Raw genomic sequence first — 15711 nt, forward strand, 5'->3', positions numbered from 1 at the left:
AGGCTACAGGCTGCACTGCAGGGCGGTGCGTACGTTACGAGCGGTGCCTGCATTGCGTAGTCGAATCGATTTAGGCTGTGCTGATTGTCAGCTTTGAACTGAACTCATGTCACGCTGGTTATAGCCTAGCGGGCTGTCTGAAGCGGTAAATGGATGACGTCACCGAGCTGGTGACTGCAATACAGGTAAGGTTTGCGGGTGACGTTGGTCCCGGCGCAGGCTTACATACGGCCCGACGAATGTCGTCAAACATAGCACGTCAGCAGACGGCTGAAGCGCGCCGGCGCCGTCCGCCCCGCCGCAGGTCCACCCATGAGCTGATCTACATGGGCGGCCCGCCTGTACGCCGTGGGCGGCAACGACGGCAGCTCCAGCCTCAACTCGGTGGAGAGCTACGACGATCGACTGAACCGCTGGAAGCAGGAGCCGCCGATGAACAGTCGGCGCAGCTCGGTGGGCGCCGCCGTGCTTCACTGTGTCAGCCTGGTGAGTGTCGACCGCTGGTTCTGGCGCCGCTCCTAGGTGGCAGCACGACCGCTGGTTCCGGGACCGCTCCTAAGTGGCAGCACGGTCGTGGTTCCGGGGCCGCTCCTAGGTGGCAGCGCGAGCGCTGGTTCTGGTGTCGCTCGTAGGTGGCAGTGCGGTCTACCGGACTCGGAGTGGAGGACTGGTGGCGGAAGGACCGTTGTGTTTTTGATACAAGTGTAGCCCATTGAAAGAGACGGCCAGATGTGTCGCATATGTATCCTTAGTAGTGGGGCACGTGATGTTCTTTAGTGAGTGATGACAGTGTGATTCTGATATTTATTCTTAACGAGTGGCATAGAATGCGCATGCTCGTGAAAAAAATAGCCAGATGGCTCGCATATTTTTATTTGTAGTAGATAGATGACATTTATGCAGATCTCAGCTTAGATGAGGAGTACCTTTCAGTTGTTTGACGGCTGTTTCTCCCAACGCTTAATTCTATGGAAACGTTTACATATGTAGCCTTTGAGTGTAACCGTTTTTGTGTGTACCGATGGTGTGATGCAGAACTATGGGTGATGGACAGGACTGAGCCTCTTTATGGCTTAATTCTGTCCCATGCAATCAGCGACCATCCCCTGCAACATGACTTTGTATCTGATTGCGAAGCGTGCCTTTATTCTATATGTTTAGTTGTGGTACACTAAATGATTCGTCCCTCTCTACTATTTGTTTCTTTGCATGCTGTACCGCGAAGGTCGCATTCAAAACCACAATACTATACGTGCGCAATGCTGTGCACACATAGTGTCTTTACCTGACAGGTAGCCCCTGCCAGCTGCATGGGTTCGCAGTGCTGCGACGGTCTGGGTTGGGCTCGCCAGAGGATTCGGTCATTCTTTATCCGGTGTTTTGTCGTCCCACGAACACCTCTGCCAGGATAATCAGGCAGCTGACTTCCGAGCAGATCATGCTGAGACCGGAGGAGGGACACGGGCGCGGTCGATACAGATATGGATGCGGTCGGTTCTGACATGAAAAGCGTATTTTTGTAATGAAGCTGACTGAATGGCCATCCGGCAAACCGTAGCGTCTGTTACTTAGTGACTGGTGCCCGGTGACTGGTGTCCAATGGCTGGCATCCAATGACTAGTGCCCGATGACTGGTGCCAATGACTGGTGCCCGATGACTGGTGCCCGATGACTAGTGCCCGATGACTGGTGCCCAATGACTGGTGCCCGATGACTGGCGCCCGATGGCTGGCGCCCAACGACTGGTGCCCGGTGACTGGTGCCCAATGACTGGTGTCCGGTGACTGGTGCCCGGTGCCGGACAGCATCCCAAGCTGTGCAGGTGGCTCAATCTGTGGTATCTATCCCTATATGTGCGCTGAATACGAACTGGAAAACCACTGCGGGTGGACTTTGGGCTTGTGGGGAGAGGTTGGCAAGTTGGCTTTGAGCTGGTGATGTCATTCAAACCGACAGAAGGAGGCTTCGCATAGCCAAACATGGTGTCCGTATGCGGGGTCTCTGATGATATTCCCAACGTGGGTTTAATAACGTCTCTGAAGTCGGAGAACAAATGAAGATGGCCGGCCCATGCTGACATCTCGGGAGACAACCTGACCTGAAAATTAATTTTTATGTTCATGTAATTTTCAGCTTCAAAAAAGGGTTAGCACGAGCATTCTACAGGCAAGATCGGAGGTCACAAAAATATTTGTACGGCAAAATTGTGGGGCATGTCCGCTAGCCTTCCTCCTCCTGAATGAATACACCCATATCAAAATGTGAGTCCTGCTAGTGGGCACGCATGGTCCAGTATGGGTCTGCTGCATCCAACGTAGTGCTACCTTTATTGCAACCGGTTTCTGGGCGTATTGCTTATTATACTGGTAAGTAGCGCATGGACGGAAGAGCTGCGTGAGCCGCAACCGCTTTAAATAGGCTAGGTGTCCCGTATGTTGTTTATCGCTGTTTTTTCATTATTCGCCTTGCTGCTAATATCACAATCTCACAATTTGGCGGTAGTTTCATGGCGTTATTCGCCTTGTTGCTGATATCACATTCTCACAATTTGACGGTAACAGAAATATTAACCAGACGTTATGCATCTCACTTGTCAGCACGGCCTCGATTCAATATAATGACGGTTGCAACCAAGATCACTTGAAGCTCTGCTGGCTCCCATTTGGACCAGTGCCCCTCATTTTGACAAGACTGGTTTGGAAACCCCACATTGCCCCGCATTTGACTCCGTGGAAGCGCTTCACCGACGCCGACCCCAGAATTTCCACTACTTTAATTTGCATTTCTGTAAGAAACTTTACTGACCAGCGACCTTGCTTTGCCGATACCTTGTTGACTTACAAAGCATTGACCAAGGTGTCCGCTCTCTGACCTTTGCAGTGGCTGCGCCAATCAAAGAAGGCTGTTCAACAGAATTGTTATGCCAACTGACCGCTGCAGGCCACGCGCCCCTAAAAACCCAACCGCTACTAGATTCCAACCCTTGCCTTAACAACGAAGCACTAAGCCTTGTTGCTGTGGACCAGCGTTTGAACGCATGCCGATCATGCATACTAACTGGAGACGCGGCCCGCGACTAGGCACGCAGCCCACTGACTGAGGACGAGGTCTACTGACTGGAGACGAGGTCTATTGACCGGAGACGGGGTCTTCTGACTGAAGGCGAAAACCACCGACTGGGGAAGAGGTCTACTGACTGGAGATAAGGGCCACTGACTGGAAATGAGATGTTTTGACTTTGGACAGGGATTGTTGACCGGAGACGAGGCCAACCGATAGTAGACGAGGCCCATTGACTGGAGATGACGGCCACTGACAAGGGACGAGGGCCACTGACTGAAGACCAGGTCTACTGACTAGAGACGATGCCTGCTCACCGGAGCCGCAGCCCACTAACTGATGGTGCAAACCTCTAACCAGACTCGCGGCCCACTAACCGCACGCCCTGTGTCCGGTCAGGAACGGCTGCTGCGCGGCAAGCAGTGGAGCACAGCACCCCTGACGGCCTCGCTGACCTGCGCCAGCGGTGCGGCGCGCCCCACCAGCCTGTACAACAGGCAGCGCGAGACGGCCGGCGGCGATAAGGTGCGCCGCGACCGCCGCCTGGACATGGCGCACCGCGGCACCTTGTGATCGTCGGCCGCCGGCTGCCTGCGCGGGTGCATCTGCTGACGGCGACACCAACCGGACGACCTGACCTCTATCAGTTGAGGCAGATGCCGATAGATGGCGGGATCCACAGCCTGTTGCGAGGCAGTTGTCCGGTCAAGAAGTCAGATGCAGCGTTGTGCAGGGGTCTGACCCCTGCCCTACGGTGGTATTCAGAGCAGTCGGATTGCAGTGTTCGTTACGTTGTCACCCAATTCAGACCTACTCACCAGCGCACACGCGGCCATCACAGGCGCCACTATTCAACAACCCCTGTGCGGAACCGGATCACACCACAGAACCTGAAGCCCCACCTATTCCAAGAGATTGGCTGAAACGTTGTAGGACTACCTTCAGCGAAGACACGGAGCCTAGCTGCCGTTTCGTTGAGCATTTCCGCGCAGGGCGTCGGGGAGGGATTTGCCCGGGTTGAAAACCAGCCCGCTTGGACAGGTGTCCACTCACTGCCAATTTACCACTGCCCGCGCGCAGCTAATAACAGGCCGCACTGCCAGAGAGCGCCGAGAGGACTGAAACAGGCGGCTGCTAATACACCTTGCCGTGCTGACTGCGAGTGAAACGGACTGTTTACCTCACTTGGCGAGCGTTTAACGAGAGGTGCATTACAACGAAACTAGGTAGTGGCTACGGTTGGTGATCAGGCTATTTATTCCAACGGGGAACAAGGTAAGTAGCGCAGTTAGTTCAGACACGACTTGGACGATATCATTCAGGAGGAATGGGAGCACGACTATGGGTGCACCGCCCTTGCAGAACTGGGATTGTTACGTTCAGCGCTGTTCCTGTTGCTTCACACGTAGTTGCACATTCCAGGGCATGAAATGCTTGTTGACCTGTTTCTAAACACGAGTAAATTTCATGTTCCAGCTAGCAGATGGATTATCAGCTCTGTCTCGTTTTGTCTAGTAGCGGTCAGCATTAATTTGCAGTGAGTGATTGATTTGCAGCATTTAAGTGAGCGATTCGAATAAGGATCTTCAAAAATCGCGCTTACCTAGCCATTCGAGCTTGTGACTTTTAATGTCGTTTCGAAGGCTATGTAGCAAACATTGGCATGGACTCTGCTTTCCACCTGTTTTAACCTGTGAGCACATTCCAGCAGTTTATTTGTTGTGTATGCATGTAATGGTAAAGCGGCTTTGCAGCTGATTGTTGTTTGTTCTGACTGGCATTTAAAAGCACTGAATGTCACTTTCCATCGCTGGCGGCGCGCCAAAAGTTTAATGGCATGTTTTCACACGTAGGGTACTCGTTTTACGATATTTTGACGTTATATATCAACTAAGCATGTTACCACACATCAGGCACTATAATGAGGAGCGCGCCGCCCATACTTACGTCTGCCATACAACACCGCCGACAAGCTATAGGCGGATGCGTCCAAGTGAGCGTGTTGCATACGGAGTAGCCACGCCTTCAGTCACTGCCAAAGCGGGCGTTGATGACAAGCAAAGCGTTATGGTTATAGTGTGTCCACGTGTGCGACTGGGACGGTCACCACCTTCGCAAGTCGGTTCCCACCAGCGACCAGTCAATGCGACACTGCGTGGGAACCGAACTCAGCTCTTGCGTTCACGACTCGTACCCCATCTCAAAAATCGAGACGGCAATGTGCGCCATTTTCCGTTCACATTCTGGGAGCGTGTGAGCCGAAGCAGTTCACCCTTACTTAACATGTATATTTTTAAGCCATCAATGTGAGGAATCAGTGACACTTGTGACATGGCACGTTGCCCAATGTTTGTAGGACGGTATTCAAAAAGGGATGGATGTCAGGGTTTCGTTTTCGGAAATTGGCCGTTGGTTGCATTAAGATCGCATACTCGACACGGAGATATACCCATGTCGGACAGACTGGTTCGGAGGATGCTCCTCTTTCAGAACAAATGAATGGAGGCCGATGGGAAGGCCTCGCGGGCCTCGCAAAGCAATGGGCCGTGGGGTAAAGGCCGCAGGTGGATGCGAGCCGCTGACAGGCAACGTCACTGGGTTTCTGGTCTGTACACACATGGTCAGCAGTCCCTGCTGATGGCGGTTTGTTCACGCCGGTTCCCCTCACCACGCCGGATTTGTGCGCTGACGCGCCTCAGTCAACACCGCAATACAAGTTTCTGTAAGTGGGCCGTGTTGTGCGTGTCGTGGGTCGTTCTGTATATAGATACCTCGGTTGGTTATAGGTTTAACTCTCTGTCTACTAGTCGTAACCAGCAGCTGTAAGCCATTGCCTTTGAAGAGGTTCTATGTTGACTCGCCCTCCCCGCAGCTGACAGAGGTGAGATGTTCAGGTTTATATCTGTGTGGCTGCGACGAAGAACACGTTGGCGCCGCGTTCCTCAGATCAGTAGCCATGCGCTCCAAGCAATACGCTGCGATTGCTTCTCCGCAAACCTTGCCGCCGGGTCTTCTTCGCGCCGCCGACGCCAGCCGACCTCGCTCGAGACCCGTCTGTCATTGTGTGCTGGGACGATACAGAGCACAGTGTGTTTTTGTTGGCGTACACACCCACGTACCCAGTACAAACACGACACGTGCTTTGAAACCGCTAAAATGTGCTCGTATTTTGCGAAGTTAAGGGCATTTTAATAAAAGTGTGATGAGCTGAATTGTCTGGGTTTCAACAATCGAAACTGGCAAGTGTTCGCACCACGAACCATGAGAAGGCACACCAGACTTTCAACGCGGCGTGGCTGCGCCGCCCGAAGCGAGAAGGCCTAACCCAATTCAGATCTCCCATGGCGATCGATGCGAAGCTTCACAAATGTTCCGTAAGTCACGCGCACTGCGTGCGAGGCCTACTCCCGCGTCGAGCAGTGCCTTGTGCGCGCAGCACTGCACTCCGGCAACACTTACCCAGCTGGACGCTCCCTGTTTACTGCAGCTCGCGCACTGCTTGCGAGGCCCACTCCCGCATCGAGCAGTGCTTTGTGCGCGCAGCACTGCACTCCGGCCACACTTACCCAGCTGGACGCTCCCTGTTTACTGCAGCTCACGATCAGTGGCGACAATGAACCCCGATCAGTGGAAACCGGACCTGAGTGATCAGTCAGTGACCTGAGAAACCCAAGCGCACGGTAGGCCAAAGCTTAGGCCAAAGCAGAAAGATCTGACCACACCACATAAAGTCCTAGATGAAAACAGCGGACACCCGCCGTTCTGGCTAGCGTCGGAAGAGCAACGACAATCATCTGTAGTAATGCATTTATTCCAGTGGTCACATGACACAGCAGCACTGTCATTCCCGGGAGCGCACCTATCACGAGCGGAGGAGTGAAGCACGCTTACTCGATGAAACTCGCGCTTCAGGGCAACGCGGATCGACGACTTTCACCGAGTCAGCGGTGCCTCACTACCTGGACAGAACCGGAGGTTACACATCGCACCAGCACACCGATCCAAAAAGCATCTCAGAACCGATCAGCGTCAGCGTGAACATCCAGCCACAACGGCTACAGCAGTCATAAACCCCACCGCCAGCCCGGGGTCTACAAAAAAACGGCCCGAATCAGGATTCGAACCCACGTCCCAATCATATCCGCGCACAACATTCGCCACCGTCCCGCGGGAAGGCGACGACTACTTCTTCAGCCGGTCGGCGCTGGCGTCGAACTGATCGTCGTTGATGTTCAGCATGAGCGTACCCGTATTGAGGTAGACCTTGTTCTGCGACTGGGCCACCTGTGAGCAGGGCGGCGCCGCTCAGCTCGCGCGTAGCACGCCACCTGGACGACACCGGCATCGACGCCCTCGCCGACACAACAGCCAGCGGCAGCTCTTGGGAACATGCAGACCGCAAGTAAGTTATGCGACCACACAATGCAAGACTGACTTACATAAAACGCGCAATCAATCTTTAGCGAAGTGCTACGTAGGCAATCGGCTCATTCTTGTACAGGTCTCAAGCGATCCAGTGATCTAGTGAGCTGGTGCCCGGCGCGCCGGCACCCATACCGCGGTACCACGGTACATGGAGGCGATCTGGCTCTCCCATACGGACACGCTCGCGACGCTGCTTACCGTGCGTGCGATGTTCTGGGCGGCCCTGATCTTGCGCAGCTTCAGGTAGCCCGGGTTCTGGCTGATCGCCTTACCCACGTGCGCACCAGTCAAGGAAAGTCCGCCTGAACTCGTCGACGCCACATACACACACCGAGGTCAGATTACCAAAGATCTCTTCAGCCGAGCGCGCGTGCCTGCTCTCGACCGGTGGCCGCTGCGCTGTGCCCGCTACCCCACCCGTCCCCATGTCACGCGCCGCCACCGGACCGTCGTCAGCCGCCACTCACACGCGTCCCGCTGCTACGTTACTGTGGCGGCCTCGGACGGCCGCCCGGACGGCAGAAGTTCGCTACCGCCCGACAGATGGCGGTTGCGTCATGAGTCTACGTGCGGCCTTACAGCGGGCGCCCGGTCTCGGGACGCCCGCCAAGATTTCACACGACTAACGGCGTCAGCGGTGAGCCCAGTCGAGAGGGCACGGCGCGTAGGCGTCGGATTCGCCTTTCCTCATCATTCCGCACTCAGTGATCATGCCGGGTGAAACTCAACACAGCTTGCACACACATCTCCAAGACGCCTAGGTGAGTAGGGCGCATGCGCAGCCTGAATCGGCTCAAAGGATATCATCTCGGCGGCCTGCGTCTCTCCCTCGGCCTGGACGATCTTCTGCTGCCGCTCCTGGATCGCCCGCTCCACAATGAACGCCGCCCGCTGCGCCTCCTGCTGGGCGACCTGTGAACCGCGGCACGTCCCAGCGTCACCACCGGCGGACAACTGGGGTCAGGCTTCGGCAGAAAGGGTAAAGACGTACGCCTGGTGAGCGCTCACTTCTAACTGGGCTTCGGTCGGTAACTGCAGATAACGGTTAATGATAATCGCAAATTCAACATGGTTCATCTTATCAAATGAAGTATGGTTCGAGTCAAATACACGTTGTGGCAGCCAGACTGGCATGATACGGCGGAATTCCGTGCATTTAGTTTTCATGAGTTGCAAATGGCCTTGCTTAACACGCGCTCGGTGCCCGGCCGGCTTCGCTCGGATGGGGGTCAATTTGAACCCCCCCCCCCGAGATCTCGCGAACTAAGGAGGCTAGAGACACCAAATTTACAGGGTGTGTTGACCTGTGCATGAACTCACTTAGGTCACATCTTGAGGTCCCTAGGGCATGACCTTGGGGTCAAATAAGGTCGAACAAGGTCAATTTCCAGGTTGGTCTCCTAGTGCCCACAGAACCTAGATAACTGTTTCTAAGCAAAAGGACACAACCCATTCCAGGTCAGTGACCTTGTTTGACCTTTTGAAGGTCATGGCGACCAAAGTCATACAAGACTGCTCAGAGTTTTGCATTTAAATAAACAACAAATATTACGCTAGGGACTATGTTCCCAAAAACAAAATGTCGACCTGGGTCATCTCAGGTCAATGACCTGTTTTGACTTCTAGGAAGTCCGTGGAAGGCATATGATGCGGTTCCTGTTATCAATAAATTCGAAATGAGCACCAGAAACTAACCCATACAGCAAGCATTAGAGTATTAAAACAGGTTTATTTTGACCTTGGCCTGACCTTAGGTCAACGTAATTTGCTCATTCCATATTTCTGTTGCCTAAGAAAGCATTTAAGAGATGCATGGCTTCGTCTAACACTCCGTTGTTGCATCAGATTGAGCGAATCCCTTGAAATTGACTGCTGAAACCATGGCCCGACTTTGACCTGTCATAGGTCCTTACAAGGTACATCCTTACAAGGTACAAAGTACAGGTATGTACCTTACAAGGTACATCCATCTTTTTTGTACCAAACGATGCGCTATGCAATTGCCTATAGCTATGCAAAATTTGGCGCGGTTACGCCACGCCGTTCGGAAGTCATTCTGGAAAAACCTTCGGGGGGGGGGGGGCGGGGGTCAATTCGACCCTCCCCCACCGAGCGCATGTTAATGCAGGACTACTAGTCGTGCAACATTGCCAACACACACTATTGTCAAAGCGACCACATCCGGTGACGAATCACAATGTCACACGAGCTACAATGAGTTCCGGTCATGGGTCTGTCCAGAGCGCGGGCTGCATATTTTAAACATCTCCCAACATCCGGTCACCCGACGAATAACACGTTTCCCTCCCTCTCCCGGGCCCGGGGGCCGCGGCGCCGCACCTGCTTGGCTTCCACAGCGGCCGTATAGTCCTTGCCGAATGTGAGGTCCGTGATGGACACGTCGTCGACGATGACGTTGAAGTCGCGGGCGCGGTCGGTGAGCTCGCGCCGGATCAGCAGCGACACCTGGCGGACGGCGCCGCGTCAGCACCCGCGTCCACAGCCGGCGGCACACGCAGGTCGGCGACACTCAGTCCCGGCAAGGCCGACCAGTCACGGTCGTCCAACAAGCGAACACTCCGGCGCGCCGTGGCCGATCACACGGCAGGCCACGGGCCACATGGCCAGCTCCAGGCGTCCTTAACAGGCGTACCAGCGCCACACGGCCAGCTGCAGGCGTCCCTAACAGGCGTACCAGCACCACGCGACCAGCTGCAGGCGTCCCTAACAGGCGTACCAGCGCCACGCCATCAGCTGCAGGCGTCCCTAACAGGCGTGCCAGCGCTACGCGAGCAGCACCACAGCCAACTCCAAGAGCAGTGTGGCCGCCCGGTCCGGCAGCTGCCGGAGCGCGCAGCAGGCTCGCCCCCGCCGCCCGGCGCCGGGCCGCTGACCTGGGAGCGCTGCGTGATCAGCTGCGACGCGTTGAACTTGGCCACCACCGACTTGAGCACCTCGTTGCAGATGGAGGGCAGCACCTTCTCGTCGTAGTCGCTGCCTAGCTGCTGGTGGATGCGCGGGATGGCGAGCGCGTCGGGCCGCGCCAGCACGCGCAGCGCGATGTTCACCATCTGCAGGTCCTTGGAGCCGGTCGGAGAGGAGAGCTTGCGCGGCCGCGACCTGCGCAGCCGGCAGGCGGGCCCGGTGAGCGGACGGCGGCGAGCATAGGGCTGGTGCTCCCGGCCCCAGGGGTATATGTGAGCCTATGACGTCCGTTCAGACCGCTGCTCACGGCCCCAGGCGTATGTGTGAGCCTATGGCGTCCGTTCAGATCGCCGCTCACGGCCCCAGGCGTACGTGTGAGCCTATGACGTCAGAACAGACCGCTGCTCACGGCCCCAGGCGTATGTGTGAGTCTATGACGTCCGTTCAGATCGCCGCTGACGGCCCCAGGCGTATGTGTGAGCCTATGACGTCAGTTCAGATCGCTGCTCACGGCCCCAGGCGTATGTGTGAGCCCATGACGTCATTAGAGATCGCTGCTCACGGTCCCAGGCATGTGTGCGTGAGCCCATGACGTCAGCGACAGCACTTGAAATGTGCCAAGTCGGTGTCGTGTGATCTGTCGGTGAACGGCATCTGTCTAAACGGATACACACCATACAGCACTGGGAATCGAGACAATATTTCCAAAACCGAAGTGACCACCATTAGCTTATCATGACCAATTATGATTACATCACCATTATTGGCTCAAGCTGTAAGGTAATAAGCATGCTTATTCTGATTGCTACCAACAGCATCTGTCCACTTACGTCCCATTGCGTCACATTCCATCCAACTCAACCCATGATCAACGCCGTTGGTAATGACCTGACCTGATGTCGTAGATGATGGGGTACTGGAACCAGGGGATGCGGAAGTGCAGACCCTCCGTGTAGATGGTGTTCTGAATGCCGCCCAGCCGGCTGAAGATGATGGCACGGTGACCTCCGTCCACTGTGGGAGGGACACATACAAGGTCAGTGAAACATGTCAAACATAGCCCTTACACACTCCTGACAGCCAGCAAGCCACTTAGTGAAACATGATCGCTGATACCCGCGGTTCACTTCGCACCAGGATGGGCAGCAGCCATGGGTTAACTGAATTCAGCACTACAAAGGTAGCTCCTCCATTCATGCATTTGTAGCATCTATCTGCATTTAGTTGGTCTATATGGAAATAATATGAATATGTTGAGCATGGGAGCTTATGACCAATCATGAGCTCTCCCTAGCAATAGTACATGATCACCTCAATTGTGACAAATATCTATGAACTTTTGTTGTTGTTGATTGGAGTTCATGGGCGCGGCGACTGCGGTGGCCATTTGGCGCCCATAACGAGTATCTATGAACTTTCAAAGGAAGATCTTTCTGGATAACTTTCATCTGATGGGATATGAGTCAGCTCGCCTAACCAGACACTGTTCAGAAACTTTTGAGGACTTTTATCCTTGAACCCATTGTACCAAAACCAACAAACCAGGAATCATTGTTTGAACTCATCCTCTCAGATGTCAAGTTTTAATTCATGATTTGAATATAGGTGAGGGTTTGGAGAACAGTGTTCACTGTATAATGCTATGCATTGTTAAGATAGAAGCGGGATGAGAAGGCGGCAAGTCTATCTGTGATGATGCAACAATGTTTGCTCGCAAATCATGGATGATGAGCCTGCTGAAGCAGCACCTTAAACTTGAACTGGTGTTAAAATTATCATTGTTACTTTCACTGGCAGGCTAGGTACCACGTGTTCCCACATACAACATCCTGTTCTTCTCAGAGAAGGGCTTGGATTTCTTAATTTCATTGTGCTTTCTGAAACCATGATTCCCTTTGATTACAGGAAGGCAGACACAGTTTCTATTGTAAAGAAGAATGGAGGGTGTTTTAAAAAACTACAGACCAGTAAATATTGCATTTTTGGTCTGCACTGTGCTAAAGTCAATTATCAGAAATAGGGCCAAGGAATCCCTAGAAAGACATGGATTAACTATAGATATCAGCATAGCAAGGCTGCTCATGGTCGGCGAATCTTTTAGAATCCCTGGAACTAACAAGGCATTTGGATCAGGGAAACCGAGTTCATACCCCATCTCTCAATTTGAGTAAGATTTTTGGTGTGATTCCTCACAAATGATCTAAATTTATCTTGAGCGTCATGGTATTATTGGCAGTTTGGTAAAATGCATAGAACTGGGCCTTCAGGATAACAGAAGGGTGACATTCATTTATTAATCAAGTGGCCAAAATTAATGATAGGGCAGTGTCTTTGGTAGGGGTTCCGCAGGATTTGGTCTTTATTACTATCAGCATGATAAAAGTGATCATTATGGTTGTCATGATTGCTCATTTATATTTAAATACATTCATCATATATTCGTTAAACCATTATAACCCATCGCTAATTATGGTTGCACACAGCACTAAAAGTAAGCCATACAGCGTGGCTTTGAAGCTTGCAGATGATTTAAAGAAAAAATGTTCAAGGTAGACAAAATCTTGTTAAGTTGACTGAAATGCTGCAAATTGAATTCACCTTTGATAAGTGAAAGATCATGCATAAATGTACACAACCTACCAGGGACTCAAACATTATAGTAAGAGTAAGTTTAATCAAGAAGGAAGTGGACTTGTGTTTTTGATGACAGTAAGATAGCTGCATAAGATGTCTGTTGAGGCAAGGGTAAAATGAATGTTGGATGTTTGGTGTCATTAAAAGGGATGCAAGATGCAAAAGTAAAAAAATAATTACACAAAGGTTTTTTTGTAATTGAAAGGCTTCATTCAGACCGCTGTGCTTAGCCTTGAGCCTCAGCTTTGAAAAGGATTGTTGGATTTTAGAGAGGGTAAAGACAGGCAGGTAAATTGTATGGTTTTGGAAACTTGGAAACTTGGAAATGGTCTTGGAAACTTGTTCTATCAACAAGCACTGGCAACACTGAATGTTTTGCTTAAATAAAGTTGGTTTAGGAGAGGCCCCATTTAAGTCTCACAGCTTGCTTAACATCAAACACAGTTATCTAAGGACTATCTTTCAACTGAACCAAAACTACATGCTCATGACCTTTTGTGGCTGATGTGCTCAGCAACCCCTATTAAAGCAACACAGAGGGGCATTAACATAAGGTAAAGCAACCACAGCAGAGCTATATCGTGGCATCCTTTATAGCAACAGGCAGAAGACCACTGGAACAAGCAGCCTTCTGAGATGATCATTGTTAGCTCATAAGATGATTTTAAAAATATGCAGCTAAATATCAAATGATGACAGGAAAAGGTTTAATTTAAAAGTATTCTAGGGATACAGCCCACATGGGGAGTATTTCACAATCAGATGGGTGTCAATTGCAGAGCTGCAATCATTTGTTATATCACAACCTCAAAAACCACATATGTAATACTGGGAGAGAAATATAAGGCATAGAAGGATCCCTGTGGTTTTTGCTGCATTCCGACCTTATGTTGTATGTCCTGGTGTCAATTATTGTGAGAACTAATGGGTGGTCACATAGGGCTTGTACTTAAATTATGCTTAACATGGATATGAGAAAGGGGGTTATGAGAAAGCACAGCCAAAGCATAACATAGGGAAGGGAAGGGAGATATTGGAGTTACATTACTCAGGTTGCCCCTATGCTAAAATCCTTAATAACAGCTTAAATTCTAAAGCTGGATGCTGTTGGATGCCTCTTGTGGCAAAGAACATATCCCTTGTCTGTGTCTGATATCTAGCCCAACTAGAGGCCAACAAGATGCTACTATTTAGAGGCAGTGTGCTTAACACATTGCAACCAGGGGTCTTCCCCAGAATGCCTAGTTTGCAACCCAGGGGAGGAAGGGTTGTCAGAGTTTATAGGTGTACCTGAAGTTATTGACCACCCCTTCACAGCTAAAAGCAAGTATCATAGCCCACACCTTGAAGTGCTTGGTTTGGTGCACAATCACTACAAATTTCAGCATGTAGAGGAAATATTTCAAGAAATCATGATGCTGGGTTGAAAAAATAAATTTTGGCAAAGTAGCTACAAAAACATTTCTTATGAAAATACAAACTTCTATGCAAATTGTCCAGGCTGAGATATGCACACACATGAGAGGTTCAACAAGCCAACCAGGCATATCAAGTAGGCATCCTTTGCAATAAATGGATTTTTGACAGACAGAATAAGAGCTGAAACACCATGTAACACCTGCATTGTATGTCTGCGGGTATCAGATGAAGTAGGCTAGCAAGAAAAAAATTTTCAAATGTCGCACATAGGATCATAAATCATAATAGAAATAGCTTACCAGTGTATGTGGACTGTGAGAGTCCATACACGCCGGCTCCAGCGACGCCAAGAAGTTTTAGACCTAGGCCGAGACCCTTAGGGGCTTTACCCAGCTGCCCTGCCAAGTTATTCATATTAAATGCGTGTTAATCCGGCACCAAAAACGCCAACGCAATTGCAGCACACACAAACAGAGCACCTCTGCCTGAAATGACTAGGACGCCGCAAGCAGACCGTGGGGGACGCTGTCCGCGTAAGCCGCTAGGTAATAAACGGTTGTTCTCGGCGATGGAAACACGGCAAAAGTCCACACTGCGGCGATAGCTGCGCGTACCACATGTCACAAATTATTACGTCTACTATACGCCAGAAATGTATGAACACCCAAATCTGTTTTTTAAGAAAATAACAAATGGCAAGAAAAGTTGAATCTAAAATCATTTTATGAAAGGTTTCGGAGCGTCACGCATCTCCACGGGTGTCGATTCGTATTCTTATGTGAGGACCCTGTCCCCTGATGTTGAGTTGGGCCCCTTAATGTTGGCTTGCCCCCCCCCCCCTCCACTGTTTTTGACTGAAATACTGCAAAAGACGTTGGAAAAAAGATAATCACGACTCAAAGACTACCTTCTTCGATCTTGCTGCGTAGTGGCGTCTCGTACCGTTCTCACAACAGAAAGTCACGTTTGCTCTCACCACAAGATAAAAATCGCAGCCGCTGATCAAATAAACGATGCAATCAACTTCACATACCTAGCGCCATAAGAGACGCAGTGGTTTGTGAGGTTGAAGTGAAAAGCTATGGAATATCGGGATGGCCAAGTCCTTCATGGCTAACCCCGTCCCTGTCCCCCACGACCAAAATGCGTGCCGCCTCCCATTACCGTCATGGAAGAGCGGCATTGGCGCCCGAGGTGGCCTCACGTGCCGTGCCTTCACGTGCCTTCACGTGCCGATCAGAAAAGACG

The 15711-nt window shown here is 51.5% G+C and overlaps 1 protein-coding gene across 1 annotated transcript; it reads right to left on the reverse strand.

Moving 5' to 3' along the window:
* Positions 1-6852: 6852 nt before the first annotated feature.
* LOC119099300 (prohibitin-2) lies at positions 6853-15012 on the reverse strand. Its single transcript, XM_037222424.1, has 7 exons — positions 14763-15012; positions 11304-11424; positions 10380-10605; positions 9826-9951; positions 8290-8397; positions 7684-7761; positions 6853-7344 (listed from the first exon to the last, which is right to left on the reverse strand). The coding sequence occupies exons 1-7, from the start codon at positions 14875-14877 to the stop codon at positions 7243-7245; spliced, it is 876 nt and encodes a 291-aa protein (XP_037078319.1). The 5' UTR covers positions 14878-15012; the 3' UTR covers positions 6853-7242.
* Positions 15013-15711: the final 699 nt, after the last annotated feature.

The sequence above is a fragment of the Pollicipes pollicipes genome, unplaced genomic scaffold, assembly GCF_011947565.3.
Source record: "Pollicipes pollicipes isolate AB1234 unplaced genomic scaffold, Ppol_2.1 Scaffold_4740;HRSCAF=5597_pilon_pilon_pilon, whole genome shotgun sequence".
NCBI classification, from domain to species: Eukaryota; Metazoa; Arthropoda; class Thecostraca; order Pollicipedomorpha; family Pollicipedidae; genus Pollicipes; species Pollicipes pollicipes.

Excerpts from the sequence above, each read along its gene's own strand:
- LOC119099300 (XM_037222424.1), bottom strand. The coding sequence starts at position 14,877 with ATGAATAACTTGGCAGGGCAGCTGGGTAAAGCCCCTAAGGGTCTCGGC. Across the intron at positions 11,425-14,762 it reads CTCACAGTCCACATACACTG|TGGACGGAGGTCACCGTGCC; the intron begins GTAAGCTATTTC and ends TCCCTCCCACAG. Across the intron at positions 7,762-8,289 it reads AGACGCAGGCCGCCGAGATG|GTGGGTAAGGCGATCAGCCA; the intron begins ATATCCTTTGAG and ends ACTGGTGCGCAC.